Genomic DNA, 22,243 nt, shown 5'->3' on the forward strand with positions numbered 1-22,243 from the left:
GAGTTTGATGTTTGATTTCATCCAAGCTAACTGTGTGCTAAAAGAAAATAAAAAAATAATACCCTTTGAAGTAATATCACATAATCCATAGATTTTATCATTTATAATGTCCAGGATACATTTGAAAATAACCAGGCATATTAAGAGACAAGAAAATGTGACCTACACTTAAAAGAAAAGGCATTCAATGGAAATCAACACTGAGATGACTCAGATGTTGGAATTAGTATACAAGGAGTTTAAAGCAGGGGTTATAACTATATTTGGTTTATAAAGGAACATATACTCTTTTTAAAAAAAATTTTAACATTTTATTTATTTTTGAGACAGAACATGACCAGGGGAGGGGCAGAGAGAGGGAGACACAGATTTCAAAGCAGGCTTCAGGCTCTGAGCTCAAAGGAACATATACTCTTAATGCATGAGCAAATAGGAAATCTCAGCAGAGAAATAGAAACTGTATATATAAAAAACAATGAAAGAAATTCTAGAACTACAAAAATACACTATCTAAAGTTGTATTTCATATGGGCTTAATAGTAGCTTCAGATGATAAAAGAAAGAACCAGTAAATGTGAAGCTGTATAAATATATATTATTCAGTTTGAAAAACAGAGAGAAAAAAAACAATGGGGACAAAGCAGAACCTCAAGTACATGTGGGTGACCACCAAAAAGTCTAACATTTGTAATATTGGAATATCAAAAGGAAAAAAGAAGAAATTGGGCAAAAAAATTTTAGGGACTCAGTGACTGAAAATATCCTAAATTTGGTGAAAGATAAGTTTACAGAGTCAATAAGTTTAGTAAACTCACATCAGGATAAATACAGACATGTAATAGTCAAATTAAAAAAAAAAGTAAAGAGAAAATCTTGAAAGCAAACAGAAAAATAATACATTATATACAGCTTAGCATCAATTTGAAATATTGCTGACTTCTTATAAGAAACAATAAAAATTGGAAGAAAGTTGTTCATTTTTAGAATGCTGAAAGGAAAAAAATTATAATAAAAATTTGATACACACTGAACATGTGCTTAAAAAATTAGGATGAAATAAAGACACTTTATAATAAAGAAAACCAAGAATCTTCTGTCAACAGACCTTTACCAAAAAGTAAGAGGAATGAGGTCAGGTAGGAATAAAGAACACTGGAAAGAGTAAACATGTGAGTAAATATAAGAGACTATTCTTCCTCTTGTTTCTTTAAAATACATAGGACAGTTAAAAAATTATAAAATTTCATTGTGAAGCTTGTAACATAGGTAAATGTAATACATATAAAAATTGTAACATAGGGGCGCCTGCCTGGGTGGCTCAGTCGGTTAAGTGTCCAACTTTGACTCAGGTCACCATCTCACGGTCCGTGAGTTTGAACCCTGCGTGGGGTTCTGGGCTGATGGCTTGGAGCCTGGAGCCTGCTTCCGATTCTGTGTCTCCCTCTCTCTCTGCCCCTCCCCCGTTCATGCTCTGTCTTTCTCTGTCTCAAAAATAAATAAACTTAAAAAAAAATTAAAACAAAAACAAAAACAAAAAAACCCTGTAACATAAAGGACCAGAGAGGTGGCAAATAGACCTGGATAATTACAAGAGTCTTATGTTTAACATGAATTGGTATATACTTTCATGGTAAACTGTGAAAATTTAAGGATGCATATTGTAATCCATAGAGTAGCTACTAGAGCCTAGAAGGCCTATAGACGAAATGTGGTTATTTATTTACACAAAAGATGGTGGAAAAGAAAGAACAGAGAATGAAAAATCAGATGGTACAAACAGAAAGAAAATAATACATAGCGGACTTAAATTCAACCATAGCAATACAGTTGACCCTTGAACATGGGTTTGACATGCATGGGTTCACTTATATGCAGATTTTTTACCATACAGTACTATAAATGTATTTCCTATACTTTATGATTTCCTTAATAACGTGTTCTTTTCTCCAGCTTACTTTATACATATACGTATATGTATTATATATAAAATGTATTACATATGTATTAAAACAAAATATGTGTTAATTTACTGTTACCAGTAAAGCTTCTGGTCAACAGTAAGCTATTAGTAAAGTTTTTGGGGAGTCAAGAGTTATGCATGAATTTTCGACTGTGCAGGGGTCAGTGCTTCTAACCACCATATTATTCAAGTGTTAACTGGTAATTATATTAAATGTAAATGAGCTAAACATTCCACAGAAAGAGCCAGGGATAGAAGGGGATGGAATTTTAATTTACTAGCAAGAAGAAATCACAGAAGTCTTAGAGTGGCAACTTTGCTTCTGATTATATAGATTGTTGAATTATAAACCGATTTACCCATATGATCGTGTAGGCTCTTGTGTTTCTTGAATGGTTTGGGTGTCCTTCCCTTACAGCATGATCTCTAGAAAATGATCTCTAGAAAATGTCCTTAAATTCAAATTTGAAGAAGCAGAGGTTGGGGTCTGAGTGCTTCCTCTCCCTGAGGGCTTTGAGATTCTATTGCAAATTTCTTCCTAGTATCCAGCATTGCATACAGTAAGATTTAATTTGCCCATTTGGCTGACACATAAATAATTCAGAGGGCACTCAAGTAATTTTTTATAAGACAAAGATTAGATTCCATAGGTTAAGAAAAAATATTACTATGATTGTTATAATTTTCTTGATAACTGCCATTCTTTCAGTAAGACTGAAAGCTATGTCGTATTCCTTTTTGTCTCCCCAGAAAATTAATCCAGTGTCTGGCACAATAGCAGACATTAAATAAATAACACAACATGATTCCTAGTCCTAGAAGTAATTTACAATTGCCTGTTAAATACATTTACCTGTATATTTATTTGTTAACTTTTAAAACTACTTTTATTAATGCATTATTTTATTTTTAGTTATTTACTTTTTAAAAGTTTAAATAAAATTTTAGTTATACCATTTATTACAGCATAAAAAATTAATTGAATCTAGGAAGAAGTCCTACAAAAGATATATAAAACTTCTTAAGGAAAGTAATAAAATTTTATGAGTTACATTAAAAGATTCCTAAATAGGGGCGCCTGGGTGGCTCAGTCGGTTAAGTGTCTGACTTCAGCTCAGGTCATGATCTCACCGTCCATGAGTTTGAGCCCTGCTCGGGCTCTGTGCTGACAGCTCAGAGCCTGGAGCCTGCTTCGGATTCTGTGTCTCCCTCTCTCTCTGACCCTCCCCCGTTCATGCTCTGTCTCTCTCTGTCTCAAAAAAAAAAAAAAAAACAAAACATTAAAACAAATTAAAAAAAAAAGATTCCTAAATAAATAAAAAATAGATCTTGAGCATGGATTAAAAGACTCAGTAAGGGGTGCCTGGGTGGCTCAGTCGGTTAAGCGGCCAACTTCAGGTCATGATCTCGCAGTCCGTGAGTTTGAGCCCCACGTCGGGCTCTGTGTTGACAGCTCAGAGCCTGGAGCCTGTTTCAGATTCTGTGTCTCCCTCTCTCTCTGCCCCTCCCCCGTTCATGCTCTGTCTCTCTCTGTCTCAAAAATAAATAAACGTTAAAAAAAATTAAAAAAAAAAGACTCAGTAATATGAAGGGGACAATTCTCCCAAACAAATTTATAGATTTTCACATGTTAATTAAAATCCGTACAGATTTTTTTATTATTTAAAACTTTAGAAGCTTATTTCTAAAATTTAACAAAAGTATCAGGAAGAAAGATTAGCTAAACTACTCTTGAAAAAGCATGGTGAAAAAATTTGCTCCACTAAATATCAAGATATCAAATAAAACTTCTGTAATTATATGCTGTGGTATTAGCAGAGACACAGAAAAACAGAGGCATAATATATCCCAAAATAAGCTCCATATATATATATTTACACTAAATTTGTGACTCAGGTGGCACGGGAGATTAATGAGGAAACAATGCTTTTGTTAATAACAGGTGTGTCCATGGGTGAGGGTGGGAGGAAGTTAGATATAGTCCTTATATCATGTTTAAACTGAACCTAGATGAATTAAAGAGCTGAGTCTGAGGGGCGCCTGGGTGGCTCAGTCGGTTAAGCATCCAACTTCAGCTCAGGTCACGATCTCGCGGTCTGTGAGTTCGAGCCCCGCATCAGGCTCTGGGCTGATGGCTCAGAGCCTGGAGCCTGCTTCCAATTCTGTGTCTCCCTCTCTCTCTGCCCCTCCCCCGTTCGTGCTCTGTCTCTCTCTGTCCCAAAAATAAATAAACGTTAAAAAAAAAAAAATTTAAAAAAGAGCTGAGTCTGAAATGCAATATTACAAACGCATTGGAAGGAAAAATTAGAGAACACATAAAGAACAATTTTATATAATAAAAATTTTCCCATTTTAAGTGTACAGTTTGATAGCTTTAATAAATGTATACATCCATGCAGCCATCACCACAATCAAGACACAGAATATTCCATTACCCACAAAGTTCCCTCCTGCCTTTTGCCATCAATCTTTTCCCCTACACTTTCTTCCCAACCCCTAGGTGCAGGTATCTATGGATCTAGGTTGTATCACTTTATCTTAGTTTGTATATGGAATCACACAGTATGGATTCTTTTGTGTCTGGCTCCTTTTACTCAGCATAATGTTTTTGAGATTCATCCACAATGTCACATGTATTATTAGTTTGTTCCTTTTTATTGTTGTTATTCCATTGTTTTGATACAGTACACTTTGTTTATTCATTCATCTGTTGATGAATATTTGGGTTGTTTCCAGTTTATGGCTATAATTAACACAACTTTTATCACTATTGGTCAACAAGCCTCTGAATGGACATGTGCTTTCATTTTCTTGTGTGTGAGTGTGAATACCAAGGGGGTAGGATAGCTGGGTCATTAGGGTGGGTATATACTTATAAAAAAATTCTAAATTGTTTCCCCAAAGTGGTTTTATCATTTTACACTCCCACCAGCAATGCAGGAGTTCCAGTTGCCCATATCTTTAGTAACACTTGAGACTGTCAATCTTTTTATTTTTAGTCATCATTCTAATGGATAGGTGGTAGTGCCTTACTTTCAAATTCACATGATCAAACCTCTGAATCCACATTCTGTCCCATCTTACCAGGTATCACTTTGGACTTCCATTTTTAAAAAAGTTAATGACAATAACCAGGCTCAAAAAATTACTGATAGAACAACCACGACCACCACCACAAGAACATTAATTGAACATTTATGATTCTCCTACCCTTAGAGTATAAGCTTGATGAGGGTACTACCTATCTGGTTCTTTGTATCTAGCACAGTGCCTGGTGCATAGTATACACACATTTAATGGGGCTATCTGTTGTGTTGTCATGAATTACTCCAAATTTTAGCAGCTTAAAATAACAAATATTTATTGTTCCACACAGTTTCCTAGGGTTAGGAATCCAGGAGCAGCTTAATCGAGTGGTCCTAGGTCAGGGTGTATTATGATGTAGTAATTAAGCTACTGGCTGGGGCTGCATCATTTAAAGGCTTGACTGGGGCTATAGGATTGGCTTCCAATATTATTCACTCACATGGCTTTTGGCAAGAAGTCTCAGGTCCTTGCTGGCTGGTGTCAGCAGTCCTCAATTCCTTGCCATGTGGACCTCTCCACTGGGCTGTTCAATATGGCAGCTGGCTTCCCCAAAGTGAGTGATCTAAGAGAAGCAAGGATAGAAGCTGGTTGTATAGACCAATGAAGAGATGGGAATGACAAAAGCCAACCTGAAAGCTGCCTCAGACTGTGCATTAGTGAATATTTGATGCAACTGATGTGTGCCTGACAGCCTGCTAAGAACTGTATTTACATCACCTCATTTCATCCTGATAATAACACCTGGAGCATTGTCCTCATTTGAAATGATAAAACAGACTTATGAAAGTTAAGCAAACTGTCCAATTCTACAAAGCTATTAGGTGGCAGAGCCAGAGTTCAAAATCAGACCTCTTTAGTCCCAGAGTCTGTGAAAAATGGTTCACACTGAAAAGGAGTGAAATGCACCATTCCAAAAGAAATTAATTTAAGCGATCTTTTAAATTAAGTTTACATTGAGTCAAATTCATATTTGTATATGGGGGAATAGTGCTAGAAATTATATCAACAAGGAAAGCTTAAAACTCTTCAGGATAAAGAATCGGTCCCCTATTCTCCAATTCACAGGTTTTTTTCATTTTTTTCTCTCTTACCAGACTAATGTTTCACATTTTAGGCAGTACTGTATATAGAAAACCCTAAAGACTCCACTAAAACAACTACTAGAACTGATCAATCAATTCAGTAAAGTCACAGGATATAAAAATGTATAGAAATCTGTGGCATTCCTATACATTAATAATGAAGCAGTAGGAAGTGAAATTAAGAAAATCCTGGGACGCGTGGGTGGCTCAGTTGGTTCAGTGTCTGACTTCAGCTCAGGTCATGATCTCAAGGTTCGTGGGTTCACACCCCATGTTATGTTCTATGCTGACAGCTCAGAGCCTGAAGCCTGCTTTGGATTCTGTCTCTCCTTCTCACTGCTCCTGTCTTACTCATGCTCTGTCTCTGTCTCTCAAAAAATAAATAAACTTAAAAAAAAAAATAAAAAGATAATAATCCCATTTACAGTCACACCAAAAACAATAAGATACCTAGAAATAAATTTAACCAAAGAGGTGAAAGACCTGTACTCTGAAAACTATAAAACACTAATGACAATGTAAAGAATGGAAAGTCATTCCATGCTCATGGGTTGGAAGAACAAATATTGTTAAAATATCTATACTACCCAAAGCAAGCTATGTATTTAATGAAATCCCTATCAAAATAACAACTGCATTTTTTACAGAACTAGAACAAACAATCCTAAAATTTGTGTGGAACCACAAAGGACCTTAAATCGCCAAAGCAATCTTGAGAAAGCAGAACAAGGCTGGAAGCATCATAATTCCAGATTTCAAGTTATATTACACAGTGGTGGTAATTAAAACAGTATGGTAATGGCACAAAAATAGACACAAAGATCAGTGGAACACAATAGAAAACCCAGAAATAAATCCACACTTCGACAAAGGAGGAAAGAATATGTAACGTGAAAAAGACAGTCTCTTCAACCAATGGTATTGGAAAAACTGGTCAGCCACATGCAAAAGGATGAAACTGGACTTCTTTTCACCATACACAAAAAGAGCCTCAAAATGGATTAGAGACCTAAAAGTGAGACCTGAAACCATAAAAATCCTTGAAGAGAACACAAATAGTAATCTCTCCGACATCAGCTGTATAACATTTTTCTAGATATGTCTCCTGAGACAAGGGAAGTAAAAGTAAAAATAAGCTAGTGGGACTTCATCAAAATAAAAAGCTTCTACACAGTGAAGGAAACAATTAACAAAACTAAAAGGCAACCAATGGAATGGGAGAAGATATTTGCAAATGACATATCCAATAAAGGGTTAGTATCCAAAATATACAAAGAACTGATACAACTCAACACCCAAAACAAATAATCCCATTAACAATGGGCAGAAGACATGAACAGACATTTCTCCAAAGAAGACATACAAATGGCCAACAGACACATGAAAAGATGGTCATCATCACTTGCCACCAGGGAAATGCAAATCATAATGCAAGTCTAAGTGTCATGGAGAGGCACACAGGGAATACTAGTTGAGGTCTGAATTTTTTAAAACACCAGCCATATCTCTAAAACATACTTGGTGTTTATTAAAATAATGGAGCGTGGTAATCTCTGAAGTCAACAGAAGATTAAGATGAAGGAGCTGAGCCTTCTTCATTTTTGTTGCTTTTGTAAGCAGTTAGAAAACTTGCAAAGACAGTGACTTGCTTACCAATCCAGACTTAGTCTCTCAGGCAGTAACCAGTTTTCTACTAAAGGTGGCACAAAGTGGGTTTCTGGGACACGAAAAGGAAGGAAGAGTGGCTAAGGTTCAAAGTCCAGGTGGCCTTCCTTACCTGCTGGGAATGTATAAATCACACCAGGACAAACAAAAGAGAGGGTGGAGTGGGTAGGGCAATGCAGTTTAGGGACTGACGGGATTTAGACAGTTAAGGTGGTGATAATGTTAGGATAGAAACCAAAGTGGTACTCAGATCCATCCTCACTGATTGGGAAGAAAGAAGCCCTCGGCCAGGAATAGAAATGATGAAGTATTCTTCTCCCTGCTAACCCCGTGGGAAACTGTCCTGTGCACAGTTGAAACTGGGAGTCTGTGTAGTATGCACTAGTTTCAAACCAAAATTTTCCTTCGCCACTGAGCATGCTCAGCTTTCAGTTTCTGCAGAAAAGTGGATTTCATGACCCCTGATTTTAGCTTTGGCAACTTGGAGCCAGAGAACATGGTGGTGTCTGGTAGAGGCCACAGGTGGAATCTTGAAAGGGAAGGTGTGAGGACAAGGGGGCAGCTGGGGGGGGAGGGGTAGGGGACTCAGAGTAGGACCCAAAAGACAATCCATCAATGTGATTGGCTTTGATCTGGTCGGCAAGCCTTTGTAAAGGAGCCAGTGCGTTATCTGGAGATAGGGAGAAGTTCAGGGTTCTGGTCCTAGTCCGTGGGAATGAATCAGGGGCGAGCAAATGGTCATTATTATCCAGTAGTGAGCCTCTTGAGTCCTCCCCTGCTATCCCTTCTTGGGCTGCAACCTCCCTTTGCAAGATACTGGGTGTTGGTGCAGAAACATAGGAGCTGGATGGAGGATGTTCACCTAACAGCCCCGTCAATTTGCCCCACCTCCCCCGTTCGTCCTTCCTCACTAGCCCAGAATAGTCGCCAGGGGCCATCATCTGCCTGGCTAGAACAGGCACAGAAACTCACCTTAGCTACTTCGTTTTTGAGTTTGGGCTCCTGATGGGGTGCATCCATATCTAGGAGAATCTTACAAACTCTCTGACCCATATGTTTTTGGTGGTAAGGGGAGAGGGACTTCCTATTACTCTGTATAAAAACAATGCTGAAGATGTGAGCCCAGGCTACAACAGCCTGCAGGCGGTGCCCGCGGACCAGAGGGCACGGCCAGGCCCGGTGCAGGGCGGAGGGCGGTCCGCTCACTCCTGCTGGCAGCCAGGGCACCTCAAAATCACACCGAATCTCGTAGCTCGAGGCGCCCAAGGCGCGCAAGGTACGCTTCGGGGGGCGGTCCTGCCTGACCCCGGAAGAGAAAGTTGTTTTGGGGAAGGGGAGCGAGGAGACGAGAGCGAGTTAAGTAACTAAAAATCAAAGTTGTTCTGCTCCTCTCAGGCCACCTCTCCTCTGCTTCATCTTTACCCCAAGCTCCATTGGAGTCAGGCTTCCTCAGAGGGCCGAAAGCTCCCGGAATCCCAGCCAGAGTTGGGGGACCGAGAGCGCCCGGTCCGCAGGTTTCGACCCTCTCCGACTCCAGGTCTCCGGGAAAACCCGGAGCGGAGCATCCCCCGGGCCGGGATACGCCCTCGCGCGCGCCCACTGGCGCGCATGCTCAGTCGCGCGGTGGCCGCGAGTAGGAAGCTCCGCGCGGCAGTAGCGGCCGCGGCGGCGCGACTGGAAGGTGGGAGGGGACGCACCGGCTGGCGGGCGGGGGCGCTGGGACTCGGCTGGGGCTCCCGCCCGAGGTTCCTGGAAGCGTTTGGGACCGCGAACCCCGGCGCGAGGAGCAAGCGAGCACGGGAGCCAACGAGTGCGGACTGGGCAGCGGGCGGAGCGGAGCCGCCGGGCGGAGCGGGCTCAGAGCCCGGGTCTCCGCGGCTCGGGACCCGGCGGCGGGGGCGGCGATGTTCCACTGCATCCCCCTGTGGCGGTGCAACCGTCATGTGGAGACGATCGACAAGCGCCACTGCTCGCTGGTCTATGTCCCCGAGGAGATCTACCGCTACGCCCGCAGCCTGGAGGAGCTGCTGCTGGACGCCAACCAGCTCCGCGAGCTGCCCGAGGTGAGTGTCCGGCCTCACCTGCGCGCCGCCTTTGGGGGAACTCGGCCGAGCCTGGCCAGCCCTCTCCTTCCTCTCTCCCGTGGTCACCTCCCTTCCACACTCTATCCCTCTTCTACCTCCAGATCCCGTCGCCACGTCCCGCAGAACCACCACTACCTGCATTCACCTGCCTCTTCCTCCCTTACCCTCCTCCCCTCGCATTAAAAGTTCCTTGTCATTTTATACAAAGCGAGCGACTTGATATTTTCCAAGTAGTCACTAGAGCTTGCGAGACTAAGGAAACGTTCTGGGCTGGTAAGGAGTTTAGATGCACGTCTAAGTACAAACAACTGGCATTTGTACCCGGGCAGGTGAGGAGCCAGGTGGCTGGGGCTGTTCCCAGGTGGAAGGACAGAGCGTGGCATCTGCTCTCAGGGCAGTTTTCCTTGCACTGCATTCCCCGACCACTAGCCAGGGCGCGCTTCCCGGGTGGGCAGCGCTCAAGTGAGCCGCACTAACTAGGCATGTTCGGAGGAATGTGCCCCCGGGGCCTTATCGCTGGTGGGCAGTGCTTGAAAGTATTGTAGTTTGGCGAGCTGGGCGGCCTTGGCTCCAGGGCCGGTTGGGAATTGGAGGTGAGGGGAGGTGAGCTGGAGGATATCGGGCAGGAGGAGAGGTATGCTTTGGGACCTGTGGGCAGGTGCCCAGGTGCCCGCCGCTGGGGCCCTGCCTGCGTGGACCTGTTGCGTGGAAGGAGCCGCTGTGAACGTCAGTAGAGGCTGCGCCCGGCGGGCCAGCTTTGCCAGCCGCCTCTCCCGGAGCGCGTACCTTCAGCCTGCTGACTTCTATCCTTGCAGTGATGCGTTACCTCTTCAGAGTTGTTTACGTACATTAATCAGTCTGGTGCGGCTAAACTTGTTGTCAGGAGACACATGCTGATTGAACTTTAACGGAGGGTCTGGGACTGCGAACTTTTAACCTTCGAGCTTGCTGCCGAGGAAATTAGCTTGAGTAACCCTCAAGGAAGAAGGTATCACAAATCCCGGGGTGTGCAGGAAGTCGGTGTGCAGTAATCCAAAGGTGTGCAGGAAGTAGGGAGACTAGACTGCTGGGAATTGGGAGGAGGACGTGAGGCCTGAGCGTTGGGACTCAAATATCTTTCTTGTCCTTTAGTTAACACAGGACTGTCACAGAGACGCTGGCTAGTCAAATGTTCTGGCTTGTTAAAATGACCTGATGGCGTTCCTCAGCGCTGACCAAGTGTTTTAAAAAGCAGAACGGTGTGTTTTTCTTAATATTTAAAGTGTTCCTTCTCTTTGATTAACTTTCCTTGGTTCATGTGGAATCGGATGGTTTGCTCTGTGTAATCATGTGGATTATCCTCACTAGGATCTTTGCAAAGCCCCCCAGGCTTTATTTAGCTTAGAAGCAAAAAAGCCGTACAGTTCCCTCAGGCATTTATTATTTTGCAGGCATTTTCAGACGCATGGCTTTGTCTGGCCTTGAGCTTGCTCAAATTTGACTTGAAAGGCATAAGCTCACTTACTGCCTTCAGTTGTAAGTAAGTTTTAGGCATTGCTATTGCCAGAAATACAGAATATGTTATTTAATACTTTTCAAGTGTGTCAGCATGAAGTTATTAAAGATTGAGTGAAAAACTATTTCACTAGAAATGTTTCAGTGTTCTTTGTGGTATTTTGTTTGTTTGTTTGTTTTTATAGAACTGGAAGATTTCCTTTGACTGGATTGGCTTTTTACTCCCTTCTGCAAAGTTTGTGGGTTTTCCTGTAATGTTGGGGAATTCAGCTTTGTAAGGGGAAATTATGGGTTTTGGAAGTGTTAGGTATTCATACTAATCCTAACTGGAAACTTCTCAGAGGCTCAAGCTAGTCTGATAGCACTCTGTAGATACAGTATAAATAAACAAGCTTTTCAGAGGCTAAAGGTGGTCTTGCTTATGGGTAATTATTGCTCTTACAGCTCCGAAATTAGTTTTAGAGTTTCTAGGTTGTTTAAAAATGATTTCTTCATGACTTACTGTGTCTGGGTGCCTGGATGGGTATAAGCCAGACGTGCACAACCACCTTGAAAGCACAGATATTTCATTCAAAGTAGAAGTCCTTTCCTTGGGCTGTTGTTTCCCCTCTGAGATCTGCATAACTCATTAGCACTGCTCCCTGCTGTCCCTACCCCCACCCCTCCTCTAACCTCTGTCTCCTTACCTGCCCCATCACTAGGGGCCCTCTTTTGCTGACAGACCTCCTGGGCCCTTGTGGTGGCGGTCTTGCTGGCTGGCTGTTCTCTTCTCTGTAATTTGTTTGGAAGCACAGACAAGGGGGAAGGCCGCACCCCATACCCCAAAAGCAAAGATACAGACATTGTTCACGGTTCAGGATGATGAAAAGCTGTTTCCTTTCTACTGAAAGGTTTATAAGCTCAGATTTGCTTCAGCTCCCTCATTTTGTGAATTGAAACTCAGAATTGAAGTGACTCCATCAAGGCTGTTCAGCTGGTTAGATGCAGAGTCACTGGTTGCCCCCCGCCCCGCCCCTGTTCAGCAGCTTTGGACACCTAGCAGGAATCTGGCTTATTCAGCTTTTCACACCCATTAAAATCTCAGTCATTTAGCCCCTCCTATTTTACTCCTGTCATTAAGCCTGGTCTCTGTCAAACATTTACTGACCCTTCATCATTTGCAGTTGCTAGGAATATAGAGATTAGAGAAGGTATGATTCCTATGAGCTATTCACAACTTTATGGGGAGGTAGATGACTTGAATACAGATGTGGTGAGTATGAGGTAGAGGGGGCATGACAGCTAGCTTGGTGGTTACTTACCTAATCTAAACTTTTGCTGAGCCTGCATCCCCATCCTCGGCAGTGGGTCCACCTTGTAGTAGCCTCTCAGTGCTGCTGTTCTGCAGGGAAGGCTTGGAACGTTCATCTGTAGCCTGACCCTAGCTGGATGATAGGCTCACCATCCCATTCCCATCCACCTTCTCCTTCTCACTTCCTCCCGGCTCCATCCCTTTGGGATGCCTAGTAACGGAGACAGTCTGACTCTAACTTCCTGAGATGCTGGCATGCTTTTGCTCATCCTTGTGAGCATAGAGCCTGGAACCCAGTAGGTCCTGCTCAGTAAACAGCTTTTGTCTGTTGAAGGAATTTAGCCTCGCCTGATACAGATCTTTCTCCTCTGCCTCTTTCTCTTAAGCATATCATGGCTCTGGCATCTATCCACCTCTAATATAGTCAGAGAATATTCAAGTTGGGAGTGACCTTTTTCAAGACTCTAGCTGGTTAGATGCACAGTCTCTGGTTGCTTTAAGTTGGAAGCCGCTTGAGAAGTTAAAGGTCACTGATATGGTGAAGCTGTTTTGTCTTCCCCAAGAGCCCATGCTCCCCTCTGTGCTTCCTTAGTGTTTTTGACACTGTCAATTTCCCCCTCAAGGTGCATGGATTCTTGGATACCTTCATGCCATCTCTCTGGCTTCAGTACAGAGCCTAGTCTAATAGGCAGCACATATTTTGAGTAAAGGCTGTTGAACCCATATCAAGTTTCATTTTGTCACCTACTCTTATTTAGGGTTTAGTTGATCTTTTGATGATTGCCAGATGACATTATCTCAAATATCTCCCCTTTCCCATCATTCTTTCTCATATCCTGCTTTATTTTTTCCCAGCCCTTAGAGCCCTATTACTACCAAACTCTAGACTTGCTTACTTGCATCTACGTGCTTATTTAGCCCCTCCTATTTTACTCATGTTCTTTGTCTCCCCAACTAGTACATCACCTCCACGAGGGCAGGGATGCTTTTGTTCATGGCCGAACCTGGGGCAGTGGCTGGCACATAGTAGGCACTCACATGTTTGTTGCATGAATGAGTCTTCACATGTGCTGTCATGGGTAAGCTGCCCCTGTTTCTCAGCCATCGTGATTCACCTTCCTGCAGTCTCACGTCTACTATATACCAATCTATTGAAACTCGTCATGGGATAAAGTCATTCTGAATTCAGTGGTTTTTTCTTACCAGTTTTTGTTCTCTATCTCTTCTGTGCTGGGAATCTTTGACAGTCATATCTTTTTGAAATAATTTTTAGGCATTGTAAACATAATTTCTGACTGTGACTTCAAATCTCCAACTGTGATCTGTTAAGAGGATATCCATTCCCACTTGGAATAAGTCCCTTTTGTCTTAAACTTGCCATGTCCCACTTCAGTGGGACAGCCGTTCTTCACAAGTTCATGGACCAAGGCTCTTTGGGCTTGTCTTCAAGGAGCAGAGACCACGGATGCTGCAGTCAGATAGCTCACATGCTGCTCCATCGCTTAGATACTTTCTTCAAGCCTTAGTTTCCTCACTTGTTGTCTTAGTACCTGGTTTGTATGGTTACTCTGTAAGTGCACGCAAAGCACTTAACAGTCAGATATATGAGGTCTAAGAGTTTTGCAGTTACTGTGGTGAGATGCCCCTTTTTTATTTCCCTCCAAATAAAACAATGTTTCTTAACCCAGAGTTGGGACACATTTTCCTGGGAGTTTGTAAGTCATTTTTTATAACCAGAATTAAATTTTTAATGCTCTTTTCAATAATAATTAAAAACTCATAGGTTCCATACATCTAGGTGAACTTACAGATGAGTAGTGCCATAAGGTTTTAGTAGTGCCATAATCTGTGTTTGATTGAGCACTCCCTTAATTGTCTCTAGCTGAGGGGGAAAGAACAGATGTGGGCTTATTGCAGAAATCACGTGTTTGGGTCAGATGATAGCTGGAAGTTACGTGAGCAAAGGTTTCATAGCTGTTTGTTAGAGAAGAGTGGTGGGTAGCCGAAGGGGTCACAGAGCTCACGGTGGTGCAGGCAGGCAGAGTTGCCAGGAGCCTGCTCCGAGGTAGTGCTGTACCAGTATGTGCAGCCATGCGATGCCTTTCCAATTGTGTCATTGTCATTTGTCACGTCAGATTAGCGTTCTCTTTTATTGGTTTTTGTCAGATTTTTTAATTGGTTCACCTTATAGTTTTGTAAGAGCTAAGGCGCAGGGAGGGCATACCTAGTTTTATGTTTAGACATACTTAAGTAACATTGGAATAAAAATAATTTAAGTGAAAGCTGAGGAAGAAGGGAGTCCAAGAGAGGACTTTCCCTTTAAAGTGATGACCCACGCATTTGTCAGGGTAAGGAAACCGTTCTCATTTCTCAGGTATCCTGTTGCACAGTTTAGCACTTAATTGTGAGTCTCTTATGTGTTCATCCACCCCCCTTCTCCTACTTCTCTCTGCCCCCAATTCCCCCACCCCCTTATAGGTGAGGAAACTGAGACCTGGAGAAGTTGTAATTTGCCTTGGGTTAGTGGAGGGCCAAATCTCTCTGATTAAGAAATACTGAGTATTTAGTACCTATTAATAAGAAGTATAATAGTCACCACTTATTGAGATTTTACTAAGCTCCAAACATCGAATTAGGTACTCTACATAAATTATTTCTCTCAAACTGAATAACACGCTTTAGCTGTTAGAATTTCAGTTTTGCAAATGCAGACATTGAGACTTATTTAAGAAACTTACTTAAGAATCTTGTTTAGGAAACATGGTCAAGGTCAGTTCTGGAGTAGGCATTTGGCTCCAGTTCCACGTGTGCATTTACCACCTGTGGGCCTGCCTGGGCCAGAGGAGGCCCAGCAGTATGTGCATGCTTAGGAGGGAGCCTCTGCAGAAAGCTCATGGCAGCTCTGAGGAGTCTCACATTCTCTGAGGAGCTGAGGGAAGACTTTGGAGGTGGTGACATTCACACTTGACTGGAAGGAAGGACAAAGTATGTCAGCTGTTGCCAAAACCAGTCCTTTCCAGGTGGCTAGAATGAGGGGCACCTGAGCAGTAGAGCGTGCCTGGAGAGGGTTCTGGGGCCAGATCGTGAAAGGCTCTTGACAGTGTTGCTGAGGAGGTACGTTCTGACCTGGAGGCAGAGGAGGCCCATGGATGGTGTGTAAGTAGAGGTGCAGTACAGTTAGATCTTTGCTTTAGAAAGGTAATTCCAGAGCACAGGGTTTAGAGTCAGGGAGACAAGCCAGGAACCCACTATGGTGGTCTAGGCCAGAGGAAATGATAGAGCATCTTGGGGATGAACAGGGGAGATGGCTTTGTCAAAGATGTTCACCCTGGGCATTCCTGCCCTTGGGTCCAGTGCTCTTTCTGCTGTGCTACCTTTTCTGCTGCGCTGATCTTCTGAGGCACTTCAGTAATACTTGTGTAACACCAAGTAAAAAGCATTTACCTCCTTTTGGAGGGACATCTTTTCCTTGACTGTGGCATGTGCCTGCATTCAGCTTGTGAATTGCTCACTAAGACACGGCAAGCATTATATGTAGGTATTGACTCAGGGGAAGGAGGAATAGCCAGATGTGCTATGGGTGGCAAGAGTTTGTTCGTTTTGCGTTTCAGATGAATATGGTCATCAAGTTTATAAACATGAACCTGCAGGAACACTGGTAGCCCTGGCGTTCTGTGTTTCCGAGTAATACGAACACGTACTATTTGTGTACCGTACCATGGACTTTAGTTTCATCATCTTCTGCTCATGCTTTGAAAGGCTAACACTTGCAGAATTTTTATTTTTCTAGAGGAACTTGGAAGTTATGTGTCTTTAAAAAAATAGCTCACGTCTTTGAGGGAAAGTAAAACTATTCATTTAATAAAACTTTTCTGGGATGGACAAAGATGAGTGATGCTGGTAAAATAGCAAAATAAGCTTGTTTTCACAGTTCCTCTTGCCTCTTCCAAGGGGCTTCCAGTGAAAAGGGGCGCATTGAACCTTCCTTCCAGCTTTCTAGTGCATTATCCTCTCTGCCAGAATTTGCAGCTTCTGTACTATAGTAAGTAGGGACTTGGGATTTCCTTAAAAAGGAATACCTTTTTAGTCTATACCACAGACTTGACATTCTGGGGATAAGTGTAGTTGATATTTACACAAGGGGGTCAGGAATAGCAAGGTAAACATTTCTTAGCAATGATGACAGAAATCTCAGCCATGACCTTGCTGTGCCATGGAACAACCAGAAGCAGTGGGTTCTTTTAGGTAAGGATTGAGTGAGTGCTGAAGGCTTTTCTCTTTGTTCACGGAAGTCTAGGGGGATTTAGCCTATTTTGGAACCCTACGCAGAACATAGGGCTACAAATGTTTGTCCTCTCCTTCATGTGATAGTTATGAGGGATGATGAGATCATGGGCCAGAGCTTGGTAAATGCATAGAAGAAACTCCTGGATGTCCATTTACTTTCTCTTGGGTATTATTTAGTGGACAGGAATGGTAATTTACTATTGCATGTGGTATTTTAGAAGATCTAATGGTATGTATGTGTGTCTACTGTAAAAATACTTTGAACTCCTAGAAGTAAGATGAAATATTTTTAAAAATGAAAAAACATTTTTTTTGGCTTGTCATTATTTTGAAGAGTTTCCTTATCTAGGCTGTAATTCTAGAGTCCAGAGAATTTGACTCAGTTGGAAGAAATTTGGTATTTCAGTTTCCAAGAACCGCAAGGAATGGATTTGTCATGTGGTGGGTGGAAGGAGGTGTTACACCTAATTACAGCATGTTCCAGACTGATTCCTGGGTAGTGTGGCCAGATGGAGAGGTCTGTGTCTACCCTGGCCACTCTCATCACCTTTCTGTCCACAGTCCACACCTACTTCTTAGGAAAAGATCATCAGGAGGGCCTGTCAGCTGACTTGTGGTAGAAACTAGGAGCTCAAGTCAGATGAGCTCATGCAAAGGCCAGAAAGTGGCTTCTGAACCTCTGAGGATGTGATGTGGGCTCCTGCTGCTTAACTTGGTTCGGAAGATGCTGAGACCTCTGAGCTCAGGCTAGGAGTGCAACTGGCTTGACTTTGGACCATGACATGGCCTTGTTTTTATCTCATTAAAGGAGTGATATGGATTGGATACTTAAAAGAATTCAAAGAATGAAGATGACATTTTCCTTGCATCCTTTGAAGTGATACCAGCCATTAACAATTTTAGAATGTATTCTTATGGATTTTTTTTCTCTTTATACATCACCATGTATTTATTATTGTTAAAGCAAGAACTCTCACTATATAAATTGCTTTGCTATTTGCTTTTTTTACATAACACTGCCTTGGACATCTTCCATATCAGTACATATAGATGTCTTCTAGCATTGCTTCTGGGGCTGTAGTATTCCAATGTACTGGATGTTTCACGATTGATTGATTGAACCTTTCTCCTATTGCTGACATTTAAATGGTTTCTGATTTTGCAGTGATGAACCATGCTGGATTAAATGTTCTTGTACATATTACTTTGTACTCCTGTGCAAATGTTTAAGATAAATTTTAAGAAGCATAATTGTTGGATGAAAGGGTATGCATTACAAATTTTATAGATCTTGCTAGATTGTCAAAGATTTTTTTTAATAAGAGTGAGATGGGAAGGCCTTGTTAGAAATTATAGAAATCTACCCACTTTATGTAGCTAAGGAAATGAAAATCTAGAGAGGTAAAGTGTTATGTCAAAGCAAAATGAAAATGTGGACTGTACATCTCCAACTCTAGATTCTAAGTCCTGTGGATTTTCTAGGGGCCTAGAGACTGGTTCTATCATCTCTGCTCCTTTTTTTTTTAGTTTATTTATTTTGAGAGAGAGTGCAAATGAAGGAGGGGCATGGAGGGAGATGGAGAGAGGGTCCTGAGCAGGCTTTGGTTGCAGAGCCCAACTCAGGGCTTGGTCTCATGAACTGTGAGATGGTGACCTGAGCCTACATCAAGGTCCGACACTCAAACAACTGAGCCACCCAGGCACCCCATCTCTGCTCCTTTTATTTTCCACTGTGACTCCTTCCTATAGGCCTGGAAAAGCCCTCAGATGGGCTTCAGTCAGTTAATCACATATTTGTTCCAGATCTTTGGAAAGCTGACATCTAAGTCTTGGCTTCAGGTAGTTTACACTCTTGAGTTCGGGAGAGAAGTTTGAGTCATGGAATTCCTAATGTGGCTCAGTGTCACACGGGTCAGTAAACCAGGACTTGCTGTAGATCCTTGCAGGAGGCTCACTGGGGCATCAGGAAAGCAGGACTCTGGTTTTCACTGAAGGTAGGTTCAGAGAGGCTGGGAAGGGTGGGCGGGCATTGTAGACAGGGAGCTTTTGTGAGGCGACACAGTCTTGCGCCATGGAGCTCACTCTGGGTTGACTTGGTTCTGTTTCTGGAACAGGGGCCAAGGTGATATGAAGCATGGCGGGGGACAGGAAGCTTGGGCATTAACTTGGTGTGCTGACTTGTGTGGATCAGCCTCTCCCAGAGGCTCAAACTCTTTTATCCTTTACTCCTTCAGTCCTTTCTCACTACTTGGCAGTGATCTTTCTAAAACACAAATGTGGGACACCTGGGTAGCTTAGTTGGTTGCGTGTCCGACTCTTTATTTCAGCTCAGGTCATGATCCCAGAGTCATGGAATCAAACCCCGCATTGGGTTCCATGCTGAGTGTGGGGCCTGCTTAAGAGTGAGTCCCTCCCCCTCCCCCTCCCCCTCCCCCTCCCTCCCCCCCTCCCCCTCCCCTCCCCTCCCCCCTCCCCTCCCCCTCCCCCTCCCCCTCCCCCTCCCCCCTCTCTCCCCCTCCCCCTCCCTCTCCCTCCCTCTCCCTCTCCCCCTCCCTCCCTCTCTCCCCCTCTCTCCCTTCCACCTCCTGCTCTCCACCCCTTTCTCCTTCCCTCTGCCCCTTTCCCCTGCTTGTACATGATCTCTCTTTCTAAAATAACACACAAATGTGATGAATGGCTTCCTGCTGCAGTGGCTTCTCACACCTGCAGGACACAACCTGGCAGTGTTTTTGTTCTCTGCCTACCCCTTCCACCTTATCTCCCATCTTTTTCCAACCTGAACTTTCCAGCTTGTGTTTCAGCAAGAGTTAGCTACCCTTGGTTGCCAACATATTATTTCATACTTATGAGTCTTCTTTTTTTTTTTTTTTTTATTTAACTCTGTCTACCATGAGTTACTCTTTCTCAATTTCTTTGCCTGGCTCATTGCTCTTCATCCCAGGGGATACAGCTCAGGAGATAACATTCCTCCAGGAAGCCTTCCCTTACTGCCTCTCTGGTCTCTGGGGACACCTGTGTCATTACTTGTACCTCTTTGTAATTATCTCTTTCTCCCATCAGAGTTACTTAAAGCTACACACTTTTTTTTCGTTGCATTCCTGCTTCCTAACAGGGTGGTTGGCACAGATCAAACATTTAATACATATTTGAGCAGCATTCTTGGGGAAGTTTTCAGCCCTGCTGGGAAGTGGATTTAGAAGTGGGTTTGGACTTGGGGCACCTGGGTGGCTCAGTCAGTTAAGCGTCCGACTTTGGCTCAGGTCATGATCTCATGGTCCGTGAGTTTGAGCCCCACTTTGGGCTCTGTGCTGACAGCTCAGAGCCTGGAACCTGCTTCGGATTCTGTGTCTCCCCCTCTCTCTGTCACTCCCCCACTCTTGCTCTACCTCTCTTTCTCTTTCTCAAAAATAAATAAACATTAAAAAAATTTTAAATAAAAGAAAAAAAAAGAAGTGGGTTTGGACTATACCTGTAAGCGAGAGCCTGATGATTATTCCAAGAGGAGCAGAGCTTTCTGGTCTTTGTATGGATGAGTGGTGTCATGATGGAGGGAGATGAGCGCTGGCCTGGTAGTCCAGATTTTTGTCCTTGATCTGAATGACACTAGCGTTGTAACCTTGGGCAAATCACATAATCCTTTGAGCCCCAGTTTCCTTATCTGAATGATGAAGGGATGGTGTCATTGGTGTTCAGGGCACCTTTGAGTTCTGATCTCCTTGAGTGCCAATTTTCTGAATTGTTACAACATGATGCCACCTTGCTAACCTTAGGAGAGTGGTCCCACAGTTGTGCACATACCCCATGAGGTTGCTTAGTGAGGTTTAGCAGAACCACAAGTGTGGGCTTAATAATTATAATCAAGGATTGGATGATAAGGTGAAGCTGTTCCAAATACCCTCTTGTGGTCAGTTGTTGATTCTCAGAACCAGTTAAGGGAAAAAGATCAGCAGATTTTTTCTGGTTTAAACAGCACTCCCCCTCCCCCCAAACTCACTCCCACTCCACATACTTACATCCTCCCCCTGACACTCCCTCACCCCCCCCCATACCCACACATACCCCCACACCTCCCTACACATACCCACACCCTCCCCCCACATCCCCACCCCCACACAGGCACAGACAAACTTTGAACACTGAGATTTTCCCCCATGTCAGTTGCATTTTCCCAGCTTTTAGAAGTGAAGTAAAATGGGCAACATAGCTGGGACTTTTTTGTCTTTTTATTAAATGAACTGAAGCAGTCCATAGGTGGTTGTTTGAAACTTTACTTTGGGTTGATTTCAGTACCCGAGAGGCCGTATTTAGGCAAACTTAGTTTGGGGACTGATGATTGAGGATATGGGTTCTCTGGATGGGTTAATATCAGACTGAGGTGGCTTTCAAGGAGTGTACTGGGATCAGAGGTGACAGCTTTCCACTGTCCTGCAAAGCGGGCTTCTGACCAGGTATTGGTATCCGGCTTCCCAGGCAGCTACATTCAGGAATGGGCACTGGGGATAGATCTCTGTTGGATCTCAACCCACTCTCCCTCCTTCCCCTGTTCACTGCACAGAGTTAATTGAGTGTTGACTCTGCTTCAGGCATTGTTCTATCTAGCAAGATAACTATCTTGCCTTATTCTTACAAGTTTTCATTCCAGGTAAGGGAGACAGCCAGTAAATGGAAAAGCACATAAGAATTTCAGATAGTGATAAAAACTGTAATGAAAACAAAACAGGGAGAAGTCCTAGCCTCAGCATTCCGACAACAAAGTGAAATAAAAGGCATCCAAATTGGCAAAGAAGAAGTCAGACTTTCACTTTTTGCAGATAACATACTCTACATGGAAAAGCCGGACTCCACCAAAACACTGCTAGAAGTGATACATGAATTCAGCAAAGTTGGAGGATAGAGAATCAATGTACAGAAACCGGTTGCATTTCTATACATCAACAATGAAGCAACAGAAAGAGAAATCAAGAAATTGGTCCCATTTACAATTGCACCAAGAACCATAAAATACCTAGGAATAAACCTAACTGAAGAGGTGAAAGATCTGTATGCTGAAAACTATAGAAAGCTTATGAGAGAAATTGAAGAAGACACAACGAAATGGAAAAACATTCCATGCTCGTGGATTGGAAGAACAAATTGTTAAAATGTCGATACTACCCAAAGCAATCTACACATTCAATGCAATCCCAATCAAAATGGCACCAGCATTCTTCACAGAGCTAGAACAAACAATTCTAAAATTTGTATGGAACCCTGAATAGCCAAAGTAATGTTGAAAAAGAAAACTAAAGCTGGA

General features: G+C 42.9%; 1 protein-coding gene and 1 long non-coding RNA gene across 3 annotated transcripts in view; one reads left to right on the plus strand and one right to left on the minus strand.

The window, feature by feature from the left end:
• Positions 1-9,332, minus strand: part of LOC122238392 — a 60,349-nt gene extending 51,017 nt beyond the window's left edge. Inside the window, exons 1-2 of the long non-coding RNA XR_006217307.1 lie at positions 8,767-9,332; positions 5,487-5,609 (exon numbers count right to left, since the gene is read on the minus strand). This is a non-coding gene — a long non-coding RNA (uncharacterized LOC122238392). The remainder of the gene's footprint in view (positions 1-5,486; positions 5,610-8,766) is intronic.
• Positions 9,333-9,508: 176 nt separating this feature from the next.
• Positions 9,509-22,243, plus strand: part of LRRC1 (leucine rich repeat containing 1) — a 131,549-nt gene continuing 118,814 nt past the window's right edge. Inside the window, exon 1 of one of the 2 annotated variants that reach the window (XM_007095528.3) lies at positions 9,509-9,857. In XM_007095528.3, coding sequence (XP_007095590.1) covers positions 9,699-9,857 — 159 coding nt within the window. In that variant the 5' untranslated portion in view covers positions 9,509-9,698. The remainder of the gene's footprint in view (positions 9,858-22,243) is intronic. The other variant, XM_042986584.1, reaches the window with a different exon arrangement.

This window comes from Panthera tigris, chromosome B2, assembly GCF_018350195.1.
Source record: "Panthera tigris isolate Pti1 chromosome B2, P.tigris_Pti1_mat1.1, whole genome shotgun sequence".
Taxonomy (NCBI): domain Eukaryota; kingdom Metazoa; phylum Chordata; class Mammalia; order Carnivora; family Felidae; genus Panthera; species Panthera tigris.